General features: G+C 49.1%; 1 protein-coding gene across 3 annotated transcripts in view; it reads right to left on the bottom strand.

Moving 5' to 3' along the window:
* Positions 1-22,561, bottom strand: part of si:dkey-100n23.5 — a 51,281-nt gene that overhangs the window by 4,073 nt on the left and 24,647 nt on the right. For all 3 annotated transcript variants that reach the window (XM_068571831.1, XM_068571832.1, XM_068571833.1), the window contains 2 exons: positions 19,311-19,393; positions 6,470-6,617 (listed from right to left, as the gene is read on the bottom strand). In XM_068571831.1, the coding sequence (XP_068427932.1) occupies positions 6,470-6,617; positions 19,311-19,393 (231 nt within the window). The remainder of the gene's footprint in view (positions 1-6,469; positions 6,618-19,310; positions 19,394-22,561) is intronic.

Below are 22,561 nucleotides of genomic sequence, written 5' to 3'. Positions count from 1 at the left end.
GGTGTCTGGAGGCGAATTCAAGCACAGCAGTTTGAACAGCTGTTAAAGCGGGAAAATACCGGCGCCGACGTGCACATGCACTAATTTGCATAAATAGGTTATATACACGGCCTCATGAGGATCAATCATTAGATCACTTCCTGAACAGATTACAACATCAGCAGCTCCACATTTTCTGTCCAGCAAGGCGCGTCTATTTCCTCTCGTTACAAGCATGGCCAATTCAGAATAAACTTTCGTCTTCACAGGAAATGACTGCAAAACTACTGTTTAGTGCTAAGTAGCAATTTTGAATCTTAGTTTAGCGCACTGGCATGCTAACATTTGTATGCTAACACACAAAACCAAGATGGAATATTAGCTGAACATTATGCCTGCTCAGAATCACCAGGTTAGCAATGTTCTCGTGCAACGTGTCCTCATGACGGTTCTTGTGACATCCAACAGGAAGTTACTCCTCTCTTTACGTACGTTTTCAAAACAAAGAAAGCAACATGTGTCAACTTGCGGTCTTTTCAGAATAAACCTCTGCCTTCATAGGGAAACGTCTCATACACAACGCATGCTTCTTAAGTTAAGGAAAAGATCTGAGAATAAATGCACGTTGACTTCTCTTTTCACATGACGAACACACAGCGGGTCTCCTGGCTGAAAGAGAAGTGTTCTGTTGGACACATCCGCCTCCTGTGCCCCCTATACTTATATTTTTCGTAGGTAAAGCTACAAGTGCTGGATGAGAACTGCGGCAGCTGTAGAGCACGGTGTGAATGTTTACTGGCTGGAAATAAGGACCACAAAGAGTTTTTTTCATAAAACGACCTGCGGCGTCACACGTTTTTTTTTTAATGAGCCGGCTTGGTGAGGACGTATTTTAAGACTGCAGCGACAGTAAGACCTGTGGGGATTGGGAGCAGCTTTTTCCTGCAAGGAGGAGGAGATGGAGGAGGAGAAGGAGGAAGAGAAGGAGAAGAAGAAGAAGAAGAAAAAGAAGAAGAAGAAGAAAAAGAAGTGAGCTCATTGCAGAGCTACAGGCGGTTCAAGCTGCATGGCTTGAATGCAGATCAATATCAGGGAAGGAAAAGAGTAGAAGAAGAAGGGGAGGAGGGGGGAGAGGGAGAGTACACAGGTGGGAGGCAGACGCTACACAAAGGAGAGCGGCGGAAATAATGTTAGAGAGATGAATGCCAGAGATGCTGTAACAGGGCGAAGGGAACAGAGAGATGGAGATATAGGAGGAAGAGAGTCGAAGGCTGCGAGGAAAAGAGAGGAAAAAAAAAACAACAACACAACAACGGAGGGCGAGCTAGTGCGAGAGACACGAGGCGGAGAGACACCTCACATGCACACGAGACACCAGAAATCTGGTTTCGCGGGTGATTAGGCGGGGTGAGCAATCAGGAGGAGGTGAGTTTAGTGCAAGTTGTAGTTGCAGACTGATGAAGGCTTTTTAGGACAGGAACAAGAAGCTGGGGGGGAGAGAGCGGGGGAGGGGGAAGGGGCTTTCGTTTGATGTTGATTTTCGATTCCCAATCCAATACACAGCAAAGAGGCACTATTTCTTTTTAGACTCCTTCTCCAAACCATTCACTCTTGTTTGCGGTCGGCTAAATTGTAGTTTGAAACATGAAGCAGTTCAGCGAACCGGCTTGAAATAAGGTCACCGTCTGACCAAGCAGAAGAAAAGCAGGCGCGTGGGAGTATAAACAGACGGTTCTTTGTTGATGAAAAAGTTACGATTTGGGAACATATTTTTCACATGTCTTCCGACTGGAGGGAGAGCAATAAGATGACAGGTCTCTGGTCTTTTCCATCAGCACAGGTTGGTCTACGTGTTCTGGGGAGCTCCGCTGTGCTGATCTTAACGCTACAGCTCAATCAGCGGAGAACACCTTGGTCATCAGGGTCCAACCAATCAGCCGCTGTGATGTTTCTGTTCCACCAATGTCATTTTCCGTTTACAGCTGAGCAGTTCCACTGGCGCGTTTCACAACATAATACAATTACAGCGACATGGGTCATTCTGTAGGAATTTACAAGAACACGTACAGCTACGTGTAGCTAGCCGGGCTATAGAGGACGATGGTGTTCCCATTGTTAATCTACAAAGCTGTGGCTGGTCCACTGGTTCTCCAACCGCTGGAGAAAAGGTGTTAACGGCAGCTCATCTCCGTCTTCTTGTTAACACCAAACTCGTTGGAATACATACATTGGGGAGCTGATTCAGATTACTGTGGCAAGGCTACAGGTGCATGTCTTTAAAATAGAAATATCACATCTCTATACCACCGTTTTCTTGTTCACGATCGGATCGCTAGGTTTCTTTCATAGAGATTGACGCTCAGAAACACAGCAAGATGAAAATAAAAGAGAAGAATCCCATACGGACACCGCCACACACTTCTCGTGGGACAATAATGCTGTGTTCACACCAAATGAGACATGAATAATCGTGCCGCGACAAAGGGGGCGTGGCTTACGTCTATCGCTTTTCTCCGGGAAAAGAGCGATCTTTTCTGCTACCAACTTTCAAGAAATAACCACTAGCTACCACTAGCATTATACTTGTTGTGCAAGTCACAAAAACGTGGGAACGTCTCTTCCTCCTGGCCTCTCCCATGCCCCAGACGGTATCATACCAACTTAAAGTGGCGCGGCGCTTGACCGGCTTGTAGTTTCTCAGCTCACGGCCACAAAATACTTCACCTTCTTCTTGTAAAATTGAACAATTAAGCTATTTAACCCCAAAATGCTTCCGAGTTCTCGTTGGCCTTTCACGATGCCTTTTCTCCATTTTTCCGAGGTGCCAACACAGCAGGGAGAAACGCGTGTTGCTAACGCCGTGGAGAAAGAATCACAACCACAGAAGAAAAGGATTCTGATTGGCGTGCAAGATATATTTTTTTGCCCGCTTAAAAGAACAAAAACTGTGGATTCTGTGTCTGATTTCTCACGCTATTGTCACATCAGGAGGGGATCCTTTAATGGAAAGTGCGTTGAGGAGGGACCGGCATCTCTTTTAACGCGCTTAAGGCGTACTAGTCGTGTCTTAGGACCCGAGACGGTCCCTTGAGACGCATGTGAATGCACCGCAGGCGAGCGGCAGGAGAGACGGAGCGAGGCAGACAGCCAGTGAGTGAGCTGGAGGAGGCAGGCTTAGGAGGGGTGGGTGGTATCTGGTACCAAAGTGCAGATTTGTTGCGTTGAGGGAGGAATGCTTTGACGCCGCTCCCCCCGTCCCCCCACCCTCCCTTACCCCTCCTCTCCTCCGCCAATCTCGCACCTGATGTGTGGGGGCTGCTGGGAGCCGCATGCCAAGATGAATAACAACCGGCTGTTAGTCACGATAGAGCACGAACACACGCGCGCGCCGCCCGCCCGTCTCCGTCTCGCTCTCTCTCTCTTGCTCTCTCTCGCTCTGTCGTCTTCTTTCTCGCCTTCTCTCTCTCTCTCTCTCTCTCTCTCTCTCTCTCTCTCTCTGACACACACAAACAGCATTTTCGCTGTGATTTACGAACACATTGAGATTCCACTTCACTCCTCTGTCTCTCCGTGTGTGTGCCTCCCCCCTCTCCGCTTCCCCCCTCCCGACTCGCCACAGTGCAACATTGACATTTGGGTTGAAGGTCATACCACACATTCCAGTCTTCCACACTGCGCTCGTGACCCGTTTTCAGCGTGGCTGCCGACACTGAGTAGGTGACAATATGTGTGCGTGTGTGTGTGTGTGTGTGTATGCATGTGTGTGCGCACACGCGTGAACCACGGGGACTTTTTTTTCTTTGTGGTTCAATATCAGCTGTGGCTCATATCCGCAGATGCTGCCTGGTGTTTGTGGATTGAGACAAATCTGTGGAGAATTGTATTGATTGCGGTGTTTATTGAAATGCAACCAATGAGGGTTTGCGGTGCAAATGTAAAACAAAAAGCATTATCTGTCTGGTGATTGGGCCTTCATTACATTTTCCTAAAAGCTCGATTTGCGATAGAAACCAAAAAAAAAGAAAAGAGAGACTTAGCGATGAGCAATTTCACTCTTTAAATAAGGGGATTGTTGGTATCAGACTCAACAGTTATTTCCAGTGCAGGTGATTCGTGAACACTTGTGACAGATGGTAGCAGACAATTTGGAAAGTTAAGCAGGCTAATTACAAATTCTGAAAAGAGGAACTTGGAGGATGACTAAAAAGATGGTAAAAAAAACTAAAGTGAGGTGTTGTGGGATTAGCACATTGCTTAACTTCAATTTATGTGAGTATCACGGTCGCTTGGCCTCTTTCTTCTAACACAGCGCTCATGAAATATAAAGGGTTTCATCTGAAAATAAAAACATATTGTGTTTCCGACCACATAGAACTCAGGAAAACCATCTGTGGGGCATTTTTGCTTGACACATTTCCACTGCTTTTTTAAGTTAGCTGCCACTTCATCATTTAAAAATGAAATGGTTGCTGCCACCACCAGTACCACGGACACCCCCCGACACTATAAGCTCAGTGTGGAGGTGCTAGTGTCCAATCTCCTCCAATATCTTAATTGACCACCTCATTATAGATGCAGCTCATTTGTGAAGCCGCATACAGAGCATGGTATTAGCAGCGTTAGATTGCTAGAATTAGATTTACGGAAATCTTTTAAGTCCTGGGAGTGGAGGTCTTCGGGAAAGATTTGTCTCCACATGTGTTTCTTACATTTCACAATTCAGTCACAGGTCTTTCACCCAAAGCATGCTGGGATAGGCTTCAACCACCTGTGACCCTGACAGGTACACTGCTGTGCACAGATGGACAGATGGCAATATGATGGAATCTGTGGCATTGCTGATAGAAATGCAACGGATCATAAATCTCACGGATCAGCTTGTATCAGGGTTTGAGTCAGGGGTCCGACACCAGAGAAAAGCGGTTGCAAATATCATTTTCAGAGACGCCCCGATTATGTTTTTTTTGCTGCCGATACCAATTGCAGCTTGCTGAAGATCCACGTTGGCCGCTACAGATCATTCATGTTGTGTTGTTCCGTTGCAGCAGCTGGTCCACAAGGCTCCAGACTATTCTGGTGCTTCACTATCGTCCCCGAAAATCATTTATACCGTTCTGATCGGTGTAAACCATCAGAAATTCTAAATGTTAGCCTTTTACTTCGTTACAATCACCCATAGTGGTTATTTGCATTAGAACACAAAATTCCAATAATTAGGAAATAGAAGATTATCTTTGTTATTGATGAAAAAAAAATCTTGGAACTAGCTGTTTTAATGATGTCTCATAAGCTTCCAAGAGCTCAGGCTCCCAGCGTTGCTCGCTGCCCTCCTGCTGATTTCAACACAGATTTGTTGTTTACAATATACAACTATTGAATAATGGCCCGATGGCGATGGCCAGTAAAACTGTATTTCACACTATGATGTTGAACTGTGTAATTAATCTGCGGTACACCACGAGTGGCTGCATCTATTTCTTAAACTTATTGCCTTTTAGCTACACGTCTGCAGAGGATGAATGCTAATGACTCTGGGTTACCTGGACTTAGTGGCGCCCCCATGAGGCCTGAACTGTTGCATAGATTGCCATTTAATTTAATACCAATATACACAGGGACAGGTAACCAGAGGATGAAAACGTGGGACTTTTGCAAACCCCAGACTTTGTCTTGACAATCCTTGGATGAATCGCCAGCAAATATTGCGGCACAAATTCACACCTCTCTCAGGATGGATTGTAATACAGTTGGTGTTCTCTGACTTTTTAGTGTCACCATCAGTTCTGATTTATGATCAAACACCTGCAAAAAGAATGGAATTTCCATCCGTCTCACCTATACTTTGTATTTAGTGCTAATTAGCCATTTTCCATCTTAGTTTAGTGTGTTAGCATGCTACCTAAGATGGACAATTAGCTGAACATTATCTATTATATGCTAAGCATTAGCACGTTAGCAGTGTCTTCATATATCGATTCATGGGACATCTAACATGAAGTTAATTCTAATCTTCCGTACGTTTTCCCAAGAAAGACAACAACACGTGTCAATTTCTGCTTGTTACAAGCATGCGGTCTTTTCAAAATAAAGCTCCGCCTTCACAAGAAAACGACTTAGCTAGATTTAGGCATCAAAACGACTTGGTTAGGTTAAGGAAAAGATTGTGAAATATTCAGTTAGGTTGAGGCAACAAAACGGCTTGGTTAGATTCAACAAAAGATTGTTGTTTGTGCTAAAATAACTACAGAAGTGCCGTTACTGAAGTAGGCAAGTTCCGTGACTAGCATGGTGGTGGACTTTTACTGTCGTTGTCAAACACATGTCTCCATAATGGAAATGGAAGTGTTACCAAAAATGTAACCAAGTCCGATCTTTTCCAGAAAAATTAACTTGGGGATGTATTCAGACATCAATCCAGAAGCCAAGTTCCAAACACATTCACGTAGGGACTACATGTCTGAACGGGCCTGTGTGTGTGCAGCTGCTGTACCTGCATGCCAGTGGGGCTCAGCAGGCTCCACCAATCCCGATCCAGGCCGAAGACAAACGCATTGGCCAGGCCGTGGAGCGGTGCCGACAGGACGTGCAACAGGGTGAGCGGGAAGGACGGCTCCTCAGGGTAGAAGGCATTATGGAGCCTGTGAGAGAGGAAGGGAGAGACAGAAGCATCGAGTTCATCCATAAAATAGTTGTAAATAAAGAGACAACCTGCGTGAGAGCTTCAGAGGTGAGGATGGAGTAATTGATGGAGAAGTCAGAACGAGCAGAAAGGCAGCAACAGGAAGAAGAAAAAAAAGAAAAAAACAGGGGGAAAGACGGCGAGCGAGATGTTGATCGACAGAGCACCGGAAAAGAGGGAGGAAGAGAGGGAGAGGACAAGTGAGTGACAGACTGAGGGACAGGGCGAGAACGGGGAGGTAATGAGAGCGAGCGGCGAAGGCAGGAAAAGAGAGGGGGAGAGCGAGAGAGGGAAAAGGGGAGGGCAAAAGAGCGGGCGAGCTTTATATCAGCGTTTAAGAGCCCATTAGGCAGCGTGAGACGGCCGGGCTGACACATTCTTGGCTGCCGCCTCGACAGCACGCAGCACTTTACAAGGACAGGGAGAAGTGTAGCGCTCGACTCCCCTTCCTCTGCCTCTCTCTCTCTCTCCCTCTCTCTCTCCCTCTCTCTCCCTCTCCCTCTCTCTCTCTCTCAGCTTCCTGACCACAATCTTTCGTGGTTCCATCCTCTCCTTCTTTTTCATTCCGTGCACATCCCCCCCATCCCTCTCCTAGAGACACACACACACACACACACACACACACAGCCTCCCTCCTTCCCCTCCTTGCTACGAGATCTCTCCCATTTCTTTGTATTCAGTTTCATCCGTCTGGCTATCTCATTTTCATCTCGACTCGCGAGGGCGATCCTCGATTCTTCTCTTTTCAATTCCCCTCCCTGCGCCCATATCGCTCCCTGGGCGCCCGGGGCATGACTAGAAGGAGAACCTGATATTGTGCGGAGGGGCTGCAAACTAATGGCTGCCTCCGAGGGCGACGCCGCTCAGCCATTAACCCTGGATTAACCCTGTATTAGCGCTGCTCGTCGGGTTAGCCCGCCGCTAATGTCTTTTATTGATCTATTAGCCGGAGAATCTAAACCGCACGCAGCTCAGAGCGTTTCTCCCTCCGAGTGCGGTGGTCCCGGGTCGGGTGGGGAGGGGAGACACTGAGTTGCTGCGGCGGTTGACCTCAGGGGTCGGGGAAGTCTTCCCCGCGTGCACTGCCCCCCCGCACCCGTGCAGGGAAGAAGGATACCAAAAAGATTTGAGGGAAAGAATCCCTGATGCATTGTGGTTGCGAGCAGCTACGCGGGACGTCACGATCACTCGGTTGTCTCGAGTGATCTAAAATGATATTCATTTTGTTGAAATATTTAACAGCCGAACTGCTCTGGTTTGAACTATTCTCCCTGTGAGTCACTGCACAACTTCTCCAGACAAACGCATCGTGACGCCAGCCGATCTGCGTAATAATGCACCCGCACCGGAATTTGTGACCAAATGTAAACGTGGAAATAGCCACACTGTGTATTGTAAGAACTATGTAATGTGAGTTCTTTTAAAACGATGTTATTGGTTTATTCCAACGAGAAAAAATGTAACTGTTCGCATTTAATATAACAATAAAAAAAGACAGCGGCTGTCATGTTAGCATCAGACCCGTAAACACTACTTTGAGCAATGCGTCAGACGACAGACTCGTCCACATCTTTTCTGACCATAAATATTTCAAATAAAATCACAGTTGCATAATATACTTTAAGACAAAGTAATTTCCTGTGAAAGTAACAACATTGTATTTGCAAAGGCAAGTAAGTGGATTCGATTTGAAGAAAAAAAAAGTCACAGATCCTTTTCAGCATGGTGTCGATCGTTTGGTGCAAATACACAAAGAGATCGCAATTGACGGGACAATACTATAAATTATTGCTGACCAATAGAACCTAAAATCTACGTCCATGAAGATGGACGGCAACATTTTTATTGAAACTACAAACGACACTCTGAGAATAAAAACCTTTGTACAATTCTTTGTACCGATCAAAATAAGTAGTGGTATGGATAAATTTGAGGAACACATTTAGTACGTTACTTCTTCGCTAGTTAGTAAATACGTCATATTACGCAACGTGTTTAACAGTTTTCAAACAAATAGCTTGAGTTTATTGTCAAAGCTGCGGCGATTTTGTTTACGACGCTGTTTACGGCTTGATGATGCTCTGTAGCCAAACTGTGCCACGACGTTTTATTTCTCCACACAAGCTCTTCATCGCCTGCAAATGAGTGACCAACTGTCAACCAGCCAACACTCCTGTTACAGTCACGAAGTAGTAGACGAACAGGTGCTCGTATAGTTGATTACATCCTGACAACAACTGAACAGGACTCGGAGCCTGTTGCTTCGTCGTCGCAGTGCGAGCTCAGCCTCAGGCTGAGACATGATTATTTATTTGCTTTCAGATGCACACGCGACCAAACATGCCCATGAGTTGCGTTACCGGTAGAGGTTTGGTTTGTTAGCCCAGCCGTCCGTCCTATTAAATGTCAAAAACGCTGCACCTTGAAATTACAGTTTGGAGGCACTTTTCCTTTGTCAAACCAAGCAAGCACATCATTATGATCTTTTCGACTTCCCTTGAAAACCCCAGTGAGAGCTGCAGGTGAGCGGCACACAAGATGATTATGGAGATCCGTCCGCAAATCTGGTTATAATCCTCTCTTATCCTCTTTTGCAGCACCAGGTTGTAAGGTTTATTTGCTGCTAATCTGTCTCCGTTTTACCTTCCGGCAAACCCTTTGAAAAGTTATGGCAGGAAAAAGGAGGCCGCAGGTTGGGCCGGCCGAGGATGGAGACCCAACTTGTGCTTTCTGGGTAATGGTGTCGACTAAATGCCTAAATGCGGCTTAAAAGAAAAGCAACAGTGCCGCTAGTGGAGCGCGGAGCCGCGTGTCCTGGCACTTGTCGGAGTGACGACCGTTTTCGGAGCGCCGCCGCCTATTTTCTTGGTTGGCCTACTGCTGCTGTATCTCCGAGGACCAGACCAGCTGCTGCTCACATTCATTTCACTTCCCATTAAAGGTGAAATAAATCAGGAGTCCCCGCGCAACCTCCTTAGAGACGCGGGGGAAACACACACACACACACACACACACACACACACACGCATTGTGCATGTGCTTATAGGTGTGTGCGTACAGTCTAACCTAGGTCATATGCATCGAGGATGTCAGATGGAGAGGAAATGCAGTGGATGGATGTGTGTTCTGTGTGTGCGTGTTCTGTGTGTGTGTGTCTGTGTGTGTGTGTGTGTGAGTGTGCGTGTCTCTGACAGCGCAGCGGTGAGAGTGAGTGGGTCTGTGTGAAGGGGGGCTATTTCTGGCGTCTCATTTTTTTTTTTTCCTGCTGCCGCAAAGAAATGCGATCGGCGTCCGGGAAACGAGAGCTGGCAGCAAGCAATCATCTGCCTGCCACACACACACACACACACACACACACACACACACACACACACACACACACACACACACACACACACACACACACACACACACAGCACCTCGCAGCGCCGAGCAACACGCGCCATGGCAACGGAACAGCCGCAATTAGAGGCGAAGAGCCTTTCCCCTCCATCGAGGGAGAGACGGAGAGCGAAATGAAAGGAAGAATGAAAGAGCAGGCGAGAGAGGGAGAGAGAGACAGGAAGAGGGGAGGGGAGGGAGGGGGATGGGGGATGGAGAGGGGGTGGGTGGGGGACGAGTGTCAGAGAAACCGCACCGCGCAGGAAGGAGAGAGGGAGTGTGGAAGAGGAAAGGAGAACGCGATAAAGAGGTGAGAATGTGCAAGAACGAGGCGGCGAAGGGGAAGGAGGGCCGACAGCAATGGAGATGGAGGAGGAGGAGGAGGAGGAGGAGGAGGAGGAGAAGCGTGTTGAAGGAGTGAGGCTGAATGGAAAAGACTAAAAAAGCAGAGGAGGCAGAGAGCGAGGGAGAGGAGCATGATGATGATGATGATGATGAGAAGGAGGAGGAGGAGAAATCCAAAAAGACAGATTGCAAGACATGAGCGATACAAACAAAAGAGATTACGGGCGAGGAGAAACCAAGATAAGACGAGAGGATGGTTGGAGAGAGAGAGAGAGAGAGAGAGAGAGAGAGAGAGAGAGAGAGAGAGAGAGAGGGAGAGAGGGAGGAGGAGAGACGGGTGGAGGCGTACGGAGGAGGAGGAGGCGGGGTGGGGGGGCCGTTCCTCCTGTGTGAGCCGGGCTAATGAAAGATGAATGAGGGAGGCAGCGGTGGGAAGGAGAGTGTGGCTGCGGGCGATGCCTGGCTGAGCCGCTGTGTGTGTGTGTGTGTGTGTGTGTGTGTGTGTGTGTGTGTCTGTCAGGGTGTTTTTGTGTGTGCGGCGCGGTCAGTCGAGCGAGTCCCACAGTCGGCTGCCTGGTGTTGGACAACAGGGACGGTACTGTGTATACTGTATGACTCGGGAGCAAACGGTCAACAACAATAAAACACGCACGCAGACACGCACACACACACACAGAGGCGCACGCACAGACGCGAGGCCGACATGTGTATCTTTCAGTGAGAAAGCCTGCTGCCACCTGTAAGCGCGAAGTCAGTCATTAGCACTCGCGCGGCGTCTCCGAAAGCCTCGCTCACTTATTCAGACCTTCCATCTATCATGCTGTCAGTCACTCTTTGAGTCTGTCTCTCTCTCTCTGTCTCTCTGTTTGTCTGTCTCTCTCTGTGTGTGTCTGTCTCTCTCTCTTTCTGTGTCTCACTCTCTGTCTCCCTCTCTCTGTATCCCACCCTACCATTCTGTACCGCTTCTCCAGCCATCAATCCCCTCCTTCGTCAGAGTTCACCTCGTTTTTTTTTGTCTGCCTCTAATTGTTCCTCCTGAGCGCTGAGGGAGAACGCGTACGACAACTCCCCTTCCCGAGTGGAGGGCGGCCAGACAGAGAAGTCACCGTGACCCAATCGCACTTCTTCCGCTCTCCGACTGCCTGCCTTCTTTTTTCTTTTTCTCCTTTTTCTTTTTTCCCTCCTTCCTCCAGGCAAATCACATGCTTTCGCAGTTCCAAAACAAGGCCCTGGTGCTGCCCGCGGTGCCGCCGCCGACAGCAAATCTGAACTTTTTTTCCCCTTCTTCTCAGACTTAAAGGGATTTCTGCCAAAAAAAACCTAGCTCAGTCGCTTGGCTCTGCGTTACGGTCAGAATGTGATTCAGTGTGACCGTTTGGCTGCGTCCAGATATGACGAAGCACGGGCGACTTGTTGGAGCCGAGGAGATGGTGTGACGTCAGCCTTCGTTTATGGCAATAAATCACTACAGCTGTGGAGTGTGTGTCTCTCTCTCTGTGTGTGTGTGTGTGTGGGAAGGGGAGGGGTGGGGGGGCTTTTAGGCTTATTAAGACGATCTTAATGCCCTTGAAATTAAATTCAGGTTCAATTAGAGAAATGAAAATGTAACACTGAAATGACAAAAGACAAACAAACACTTCTCACAAACAGACACGAGGAAACAATAACTAGAAATTGCCACACTTCATTAAAGTCTAATTATGCTTCATGATGCTTTAGGGCGCGATCGCCTTCATTGAATTTGAACCGAGGCAAATCAGAATCCTTCATAGCATGATCTGATCATCTGCAGTTTCAACTGAACACTTATAAATCAATGTAACTCGGTGACGGGCATTGGATCGGAAAAAGACCTGACCCGTGGACGCACTGGCTCAAAAGGTCCACTCGTTGCGTGCGTGTGCGGCAGCCTCTGGGACGGCGAAGACGAGAGGACAGGCCTCCCATTGTCCAGCGACAACATGTGATCTGCCGCTGCAATGTGCGTGAAGATGTAACGCTTGTGAACTCTCTGCGGGAAAATCGTGTACTTGGTGGATTTGGACATGTTCATAATCTACTTTGATCATAAGGTCAACTTGAAGATTACTGCCACGATTACGGGTGTGACTCCCATTATACACACACACACACACACACACCCCTTGTTACTTCTCTGTGCGAAACAAATATTTCTGGAATAAGACTGAAACACACAAACAGGCAGGCATGTTGTGCAGAAAACAATCCCCCCCCCCCCCCAACACACACACACGAAAATGCGAGCGCATGCTCACTCACACACACACACACACACACACACACACACACACACACACACACACAGACAAAGAGGCACACACAGACCTTGGGGACCGAAGCGGCTAACGTTCACCGACAGAATAAAACCCAAACAAAGAGACATCCTGTTTCCTGGAACACAACACCACTCAACCCACTGTGCAGGGAGCCGCCAGTAAACACACACACACACACACACACACACACACACACACACACAGACAGACACACACACACACGCACATGTACACACACTCACACAAAACCAGCTCATTGTCCACCGCCGTGCATGTGTTTCCTTGCGCCTGATTCATGTACCGGCGTGTGTCTGTGTGTCCAGCGACAGACACTGGCTGTGCCTTTGACTGGCGGTGCACGTGAGCTCATGCTTGTGAGTTGCTGTGGCCAGAAGTGTGTGTGCGTGAGAGAGAGAGAGAGAGAGCGGCAGGGAGAGCAGATGATAGAGTAGACTTTAGCGATTCCCTGGAGTGTGAGGCAGCGTTTACGGCACTCTCAGAGCAGCCAGAGTGATGAATATTTAAAGACGTGCCTGAAAGAGCAGGGGGGGAGAGAAGCGGGGCGCGCATGAATGCATGCACGAATGGATGTGTATGTGTTTGCGTGAGCCCGTGAATATGTGCGCGTGTGTGAGGGAGGTTATCTGCTATCTCCTTTAGCATTTGCGTACCATATGCATGTATGTGCCTGAATATATATATATATGTGCCTGTATGTAGTTGGTGTGCCTATATGAGAGAAAATGCGTCAATATAACTCATATGAAGGTAGATCATTTATTTGCCTGTTTGTGTGTTAATCTTTGCATGTGTGTGTTTTAATAGGAATATATTACGTCTACATAGTGATTTACATACATGCAAATGTGTATTGATATGTCCACTACAAAATTAAAACCAGAGCCTTTATGTGTGTGTGTGTGTGTGATTGTCCAGCCACGGCGTGAGTTGTCTGCCCTGTGTGTGTGTGTTTGTGTGCTTCACACAGCCCTCTAGGCCAGCTCTCTGTCTCGCTAAATGGGGATGAATAGCAGAGCGCCGCTGCTGCTGCTCAACGGGAGACGAATGGCTACGGGGCTCTCCGTCTCTGGTTACAAAGCGATCGCTGCCTGAGACGCAACGGCGCACACGCACGCACACACACGGCACACACACACACGCAAACGCACACACACACGGTCATATGTCCACCCACATACTATCTAGGCCACATGGACACATGTGGCCGAGCTGTCACACAGGCGATCAGGGGGCAGACACAGATTAAAAAAAAGAAATGTATAAAGAAAATCGCAAGAATGATCGGATCATCCGACATGCTTTCTTAATTGGCTAAATTCTAGTGTATGAGATTTAAATCTAATTTAGCTAATTCGGACTTTGGTGGCGAGCCAACCCCCTGGAAACAAGTCACGGAAACCTGGAGACTCCCTTCTGCAAAGATCAGACGTCAAGGCCACACAACAAGGAGGAAAAATGTGAGTTTTCCCTAGAGTCTCAAGAAACAGACCACCATGTTATTTCAAACTTAAAAACAGATTTTAGTAAACGCAGGAAATTGAATGGGAGGAACAAAATAAAATACGTCTATAAATAAAAGAGAGTTTCAGTTTCTGAGGAATACGAGGGCTGTGTATCGGCAACTCATGATACGATACGTATCACGATACACGTGCCGTGATACAACACATATTGCAGAAACTTTTTTTTAAAGAAAATATTAAAAAAGAGCTAAGAAATTCAACTTACTGTCTACTACCTGGACAATTACATATTAATAACTCGCATTAACAAATTGCGTCACAAGTACTTCAAAAGGTATTTGCCACTCAGCAGAGAACAATGTGAAGTGTAATGCACATAACATAAATAGGGATATGAAAATGAAGTAAAGGTTCTATTCGCATTGTATCACTAAAAAACACTTTTACTAAAATGGACTTGCCACAACTTAATTTGAAAATAAAATCCTTTTCTTATTCATCGTATTAAATGAAGTGCATTCAGTAAAGTTGGAAGTCACTATGGCTGGGCCCTTCCCATGTATGTCCCGTTTCTCCAGGTTCAGCCTGTACGGCTCTCGCGCTGTGGTGGCGTGATGTGTCGTGACGTAATAGTAACACACGATTCGGTGGTCTGGTCGTCTAACATCGCACGTCAGGCCTACTATCTCTCTGGAGGGAAGGTTAGGGGGGGGGGCTGTTTTGACACGTTTTGTCACCTCTTCGTAAATCCCGGGCCCTACACTGCTAAAGCCATCATGCGTCGGCGGGAATGAATCGGGATCACACAGTGCCGCTCGACCGTAATGCGGCCGCTTGCTTGTGAGACGCCATGTTGTGATTTTGACCAGATCATGTGACAGGCCGGGAGGTCACCCGCCTTCGCTGAGAAGGAAATAGGCAGTGACATCTAGCGGTATAGGAGCGGAGGAGGGATTCGAGGCAAATTCTTTTTGACATTTTAAATCAGTTTAAAACACGATTTGTCTTTATGTAAATGTAGCAATAGTAGTCGCGGACATATTGATACACTATCGCAAAAAAAGAAAAATCGCAATAGCGAGCTTTATCGATATCTTTGCACAGCCCGACAAAATACACCATAAAAGACATTAGGATATACAGTACGAACCACACACACACCGAGGCACTAACACACATCTATGCGCGCTGAATGCGAGATATTCCGAGAGGCGAGGAACGGAAGGAAGGGAGTGTAGAAAGGCAAGAGAAAGCCGGGGAGAGAGAGGGAGAGGGAGAGAGAGAGGGAGAGAGAGAGAGAGAGAGAGAGAGAGAGAGAGAGAGAGAGAGAGAGAGAGAGAGAGAGAAAGAGAGAGAGCGCATCCTGGGATGCAGAATGCCGAATACAGTGAGATAAGAGTTAATGTATCCCCCCCCCTCTTTCAGCCCTCCCGTTTGGCTCTCTCTTTCTTCCTCCCTCCATCCGAGCATCCCTCCCTCCCTCCGCCTCTCCCTCCCCCGCCTCCTCCCCGTTTGCTTTGAGGGATGAATAATAACTGCTGCTCTGAGATTTCCTCCCTCGTTTTTCAAAGCGCCGAGCGGAGATGGGGAAGGTCTGCCTGGCCCGGGTTGCGCGTGCGGGCGCACACACACACCAAAAAGCACACTGAAGCACACACAGACGCGCGCGCACACACTGTCTTGTTCTCGCTGCTCGCCTGGAGCGGGGAAATCAGATCTCCTCCAGAGAAAGGCGGCAGAGAGGGGGGGTAGGGAGGGTGGGGAGTGTAGGGGGGCTTAGGCGCTGTAGGGAGCCCTTACAAAAATCCCCTGCAAGCACGTATAGGCCTATACACACCACAAAACCCACACGCGGCATCGGGGGGGGGGGGGGGGGGGGGGGGGGCAGGAATAACTGGGAGGATGTGAGCTGCCTCCCCGGAGCGACAGGGTGAACCCAAGGTTATAGACGCATCGGCCGGTTCCAGCCCCGCCACAGGGGCCAATCCGTCCCTGCTGAAGCACCCCCTCTGGCACGTAACCCTGATTGCTTAAAGACAACTAGCTCTCCTGCCCATGTGCCTGGTTTAGTGCTTTGAGAGAGGGAGGAGAAAAAAAGACACTAAATGAGAATGCTAGCTTCTCCCCGCTTGGTGTTAAATGTTGGGTGTGGGGGTGTGTGTGTGTGAGAGAGGGGGGGGGGGGAGAAGGGTGAGGGGGGGCACAAAAAGTCCTCATAAGAGACAAGCAGGGCTGTCCAGGAGGAGCACTCGCAACGTCAAGCCCGCGACGTGCCCCCAGCGATTGGCGGCTCGGTTCCGGGGAGAGGGCTTATTTATGCAAACAGGCGTACGGGCGCGCACAGTAGGAATTCTCGACAAGCCTTGTAAACAAACACACACCCACACCATAAAGCACACAGGGGAGGCGATGTGAGAAGCAGACTGTGAAAACTGTAGTCGTGCCCGGGCAGCGCTTCCACACACGTACACACATAGAACTGGCTGAGAGGGAGAGAGAGAGGGATGGAAAGAGAGAGAGAGCGAGAGAGAGAGTGAGAGAAAGAGAGAGAGGAGGACTGAAGTGGCAGCGAAAAGAAGGACAAAGAGAGAGGAGGAGAAGGCGGAGGGATAAGTGTGAAGGTGTGAGTGTCTGGTGCTACTTTTGTGTGGCCAAATGAGGGCAAGTGAATGAGCAAGAGAGAGAGAGAGAGAGAGAGAGAGAGAGAGAGAGAGAGAGAGAGAGAGAGAGAGAGTGACAGAGAGAGAGAGAGAGAGATGCACGCACGGTAAAGTGATGTATAATGACTCGTCCATGCTTGTGTGTGTGTGTGTGTGTGTGTGTGTGTGTGTGTGTGTGTGTGTGTGTGCGTGTGTGTGCGTGTTTGCGAGCGCAAGCGAAGAAAAAGTAAGGAGCGCTTTCCCATTTCAATTCGCAACAGCTGGTGTCGAATTAACACATTTACCAGTGTGCATTTGGAACAGATTAAAATTGCGTGTGGCGTGTGACTGTCGCTGTGTGCGCGTGCGCGTTTTTGTGTGTGCGGTGGCAGATGAGGGCCAAAAAAACAAGAGTGTGTTTGCGTGTGGAAGCGTCTGCGTATTAACGCAATGGATCAGGGCACGGGAGAAATGGCAGAGAGAGGGAGGGACGAAAAAGAGAGCGCGAGAGAGAGAGAGAGACTAGCGGGGAGGGATGTAGAGCGAGCGAGCAGGGGGTGGGGGTGCGGGGGGGGGGGGGGGGGGGGGAGGGGGGGGAGCGAGCTCTAACCGACGGCTTTAGCTGCTGCCCTGGGCCGTCTCTCTAAGCCCTGTTTAGGAGGCTTTGGAGCTCAGATAGAAATAATCCCCCACTCAGACACACACACACGCGCACGCACGCACACACGCACACACACACACACACACGCTAGGCATGCACACGCAAAAATAAAATGCACACGCACACATATACACACACACTGGAATGCTCACAAACAGACACGCGAAAGCACACACCTCAAGTCGAGGCGGACAAACAAGTGCGTGCACATGCGGCAACAAGCAGCGACAGCACATTCGCCTTGACACGAAACCAACCACCCGCCCACACACACACACACACACACACACACGCACATAGAGAAAAACACACACACATACACATGCACACACACAAACACACACACATAGAGAAACACACAGACACGCGCACACACACACACGTAGAGAAACACACACACAGACACACGCGCACACACCGAGGCTGTCTGCCGTTCGCCGCTTCCGCACGGCAGAGCACAGCGACATCAGCACGGCACCGTGACAAACACTTTACACACTCCAGCACTCAGCGGAGGGGAGGGAAGGAAGGAGGGGGAGATGGAGAAAGAGGGGAGGAGGCGGAGGAGGATATGAGCCAGAAGGAGGGAGGTGAGTGAGTAGGGGAAGGGGTGGGGGGGGGCTAACAAATTAATAGGAGCCGGAGATATACACAGCCAGCGCTGCTGAGCGGTGGGGGGGGAGGAGGAAGAGGAGGAGGAGGGGGAGGTGGTGGAGGACGACGACGCGAGAGCAATTCATTCCCGTTTTCTCCTCGTTCGCTCTCTGGAGAAAGGCAGAGCGGAGCGGAGCTGAGTGAGCGAGCAAGAGCGTGTTTGCTCAAGAGAAGGGGAGGGAGAGAGAGAGAGGGGGCTTTGTGTGGCACAGGAGAGGAAAAGTGGAGGGGGAGGAGGGGGAGGTGGGGAGGCGATACAAAAACACAGGAGGAGAAAGACGGAGCGAGGACGTGTGGAAATAAAAAGGGGGGGCTTTAACGAAGACGTTTTGAGCGTAAAAAAAAGGGGGAAGAGCGGAAGGGAAAGTGACATTAAAGGAGGGAAGGAGGGAGGACGTAGTGAGGCGAGGGAGGGAGGTTTTGGGGTTTGCACAGGATGCAGTTTGTCATCTTCATCAGCCGACAGTTGGGGCGCACAGGGAGGGAGGAGGGAGGGGACCCGGGATGGATGGAAGAGGTGAAGGGGGGGAGGATAGGGTGAGAGGGCGAGGTGAGGGAAGGGGAGGTGGGGGGTGTATGGGCGGTGTTTAAGCGGAGCCTTTGAGAGACGTTGACCCTGTAATTGACCTGTGTCTCCGCCTACAACGCCGTGGCGACAAGCAGAGCCGCTGCGGCTAATCACTTAGTAACCCTGACCTGTCAATCACACCGGGTTCCGCGTGCAGGAAAGGGGGAGGGAGGGAGGGAGCGGTAGCAAATGAAAGAAAGACGGAGAGAGGGGTTTAAGGGGGTGGGGGGGTGGGGGTGGGGGAGTAATAACAGCACCGGGGTTATCGTTTACTGGACCACCCGTCTCCTCCCACCGAGCCTCAGCCGACGAAGCCCTGGTTTTAAAAGGAACCAATAAAATGCTCCGTGCCGCCAACACACACACACACACACACACACACACACACACACAGACAGACTCCTGTGTTCGTGCCGCTGTACAGAGAAAGCGAAGCTCCGATGGTTCAGATAAGAGGGAGCAGGGGAGGGAGGGTGGGTGCGGGAGAGCGGGAGGGGGGGGGGGGTGACGGGGTTGAGAGGAGATAAGATAGCAGTGTGAAGCCGACACGCAAGTGAAACAAGAGAGCGCAGAGTTCATGTGCCGTGTACAGGTGTGTGTTTGTGCGCGCACGCGAGCGTTACCTGTTGATGAGGGGAAAGATGGACACCAGCAGGTAAACGGAAGGATACCACTTCAATGGCTTGATCTCCTCCGCCAAGGAGAGCTGGAGGGGTGAAAAAAAGAGAGATTACTGACCCATGTAAAGAAACTGAATGCTCATATTGCCAGTGTTGTCTCTCAAACACACGCACAAAAACACACACACACGTACGCACACATACACACAGACACGCGCGCACACGCACGCAGTCCGTGTCTTAACTGGGAGATCAGCGCACTGAGGCAAACAACAAAGGCCAATTAAACCCTAATAAAATATTAACCTGCTGATAATGCGCAATATCCACACACATTTATGAGAAGAATTGGAGGGGGGAGGGGGGACTGTGGCGGGTGGAGGAGTATGAGGATGAGGGGGGTGTCCAATTAAACTGGAAGCCAATACTTGTAGCCGTAATGCGAACGGGGATGAATTCAATATACTCGTTGGACGAGCGAGACAGGCCGGGCGGGAAGACGGAGAGATGCGGCAGCGGCTAAAAGTCGAGGATGGAGGGGGCGAGGGGGGTGAGAGCTTTTACAAGCCGTTATCTAATTCCCCGCAGAGGACTCTTGCGCCCGGAAGAAGGCTGAGAAGCGCGGCCCCTGGATCGATTTTCTGCGCTGTGCTTCTCACCCCTCCTCCTCCCCCCCTTAAGCTAGGACGCGGCGCAAAGCCTTTCCTCTCTTTTTTTCCCTTCTCTCTCTCTCTCTTTCTCTCTCTCTTTCTCTCTCTCTCTCTCTCTCTCTCTCTCTCTCTCTCTCTCACACACACACTGACACACATGCACACGCTCATGCACGTACACACACACACAGTAGGAGCAAGGAGGCATGGGCCCGCGAGCTCTGGTCTCTACCCCCACATGCTGGAAAATTAATTACTCACCAGAAAAGACCCCGAGGCGTGCAAGCTCTAACGCAGGCATTTTAAACAATTCAAATGAATATCCCGAAAGCCCCCCCACCCCCACCCCCTGGTGTTATTTCATCTTACGTGCGCGCGTGTGTTTACGCGCACGTGCAAGTCGAATATATTGAACACAAGAGCCAAGTTTCCACCGTGCAGCGTGCATGTTGCTGGATGTGATCGGCTGAACGGAGGCCGGATGCGTTTTCCACATCGCGTTCTGTAAAGCCAAAAGGCAAACACTAAGCCGAGCCTGTAATGTCTATCATGATGGGAAGCTCTGACATCACCGGCCATGTCAAGCTCTGCCTATTGTCATCTCAAGTGTGTGTGTGTGTGTGTGTGTGTGAGTGTGTCTGTGTGCGAGTGTCCGTGTGTGTGTGTCCGTGTGTGTGTGTGTGTACTGGGATGAATGTCACTGGAAGGGAGGAAAAGGGCAAGCAGGAGCCTAAAGATCCAGGAGGCTAAGTGGAAAAGGAGATTTACGGCACGCATGAGACGTTGTGGGGGTTATTTCATTTTGTTTGAGTGTGTGTGTGTGTGTGTGTGTGTGTGTGTGTGTGTGTGTGTGTGTGTGTGAGGGAGGGAGGGGGGGGGGGGGGGATTGGGTTTAAAAAATAATGCATGGAGCCAGTAATCTCAGACAAAATGTAGGTGAGGTGTAGAGGCAGGCATTTGAGGAATTTCAATGCGCAAGAGAGACAGGATGTGGAACAGGAGGAGAGGAGGGAGGAGGAGGAGGGGGAGGAAGAGCGCGGCTAAAGAGCCTGGTGTTTTTAATCACAGTCCTCCCGTGTCAGAGAACCCCGGCGCTGCTCGGGAAGCGGAGGGGATTGAAAGCGTAATTGTGTGCGGCGGGCGCAGCGGACCCGGCATTAATGACGCACGCTAGATTACAGGCGCGTTATCGGGAGCGACCTCGTCCCCTTCAACGACCGCACTCACTCGTAGAGGAGAGAAGAAAAAAAATCCTCTAAAAATAACAGCTTCAGGTTTCCCCAGCGCACTCAGAGATTGAATTCAAGGACCTTTAAAAAACATTTTGAAAAGGTATTTCTCTTCCGTAAAAAATCAAGGACTAGAACTTATTTATGATTTCATGAAATTTCATAATTAAAAGTTTCTGTAAAACATTAAATTAATCTGCTGCAGGATTAAAACATATACACCACAGGGTATTTCTTACACATGATGATTTAGAATGTGTATTGGTAAATTATATATATATATATATATATATATATATATATATATATATATATATATATATATATATATATGTGTGTGTGTGTGTGTATGGATGGATGATCAATATAAATATAATTGTTTCCAACTTTCAATCTCACATTCTTAACCAACGTGGAGAGTTAAAATGGAAATTACATCTACAATTTCATGACAGCTACGCATACTCAAGATGCTGCGATTGAAATCGAAAAGCATCAGACGAGCTATAAAACGACACATTTGGTGAGATTGTTGTAACAAAAAAACAAAAAAAAAACGCCATGTTGTAATTATGTTCTTTAATTTATTCTTTAAATTCGTTGACTGCCTAATCTTCTTTTTTTTTTAATCCAGAGGCAACGATTTGCAGGGACGAATGAGGCCCAAGCGCATCCTGTTCAGACACCGCCGAGTAATGCCGAGGTGCTCAAAGCGTCACACTATCTGGCAGCTGGGGAGCCGATCCCAAACGGAGGTATAGTGTTCCGTCAAAGCCACGTGTGGCGCTTGAGAGCCCTTGAGAGACAAACCCAACTGTCCTTGCAGCTTGCTCGTAGTCAGGATGTTTTTCAGGGTGTTGATGGCATGGTGGGGGAGGGGGGGGTGGGGGGAGACAAAGATTTGGCACACTAATAAGGACAGGCACATGCAGAGGTAGGCCTCACGCTCACTGAGAAACGAGGTCGAGCATGCGGGCCTCACGCGCACGTGTGCACGGACACACGAGTAGACGCGTCGCATTGTGACTCGTAGCTTGTGTGGATCAGTAAACAAACACCCTGGGAAGATAACGAACAAGCAGCTCGCTGTTTGCTCAGCCAGCTTTGTTGCTACCCGACGGGACTGAGCTGCTGTGTGTGCAAATGTGTTTAAAGGTGTGTGTGTGTGTGTGTGTGTGTGTGTGTGTGTGTGTGTGTGTGTGTGTGTGTGTGTAAGGCCTGCTTTAAACACCCTCTTCTAAATATCCCGACCTCCTCCGCCAACCTGCGCTGCTACAAGACCTTGTGGTGTTTGTGCAGTGTGTGTGTGTGTGTGTCCATGTGTGTGTGCGTGCGTGTGTGTACCCATGTGTGACCACAAACAAATTGCTCGGGA

This window comes from Clinocottus analis, unplaced genomic scaffold (assembly GCF_023055335.1).
Source record: "Clinocottus analis isolate CAN_PGR_092001 unplaced genomic scaffold, fCliAna1.0.p SCAF_12, whole genome shotgun sequence".
Taxonomy (NCBI): Eukaryota; Metazoa; Chordata; class Actinopteri; order Perciformes; family Cottidae; genus Clinocottus; species Clinocottus analis.
The sequence above is the reverse complement of the archived record's forward strand: the minus strand, read 5'-3'. Positions and strand labels throughout refer to the sequence as shown.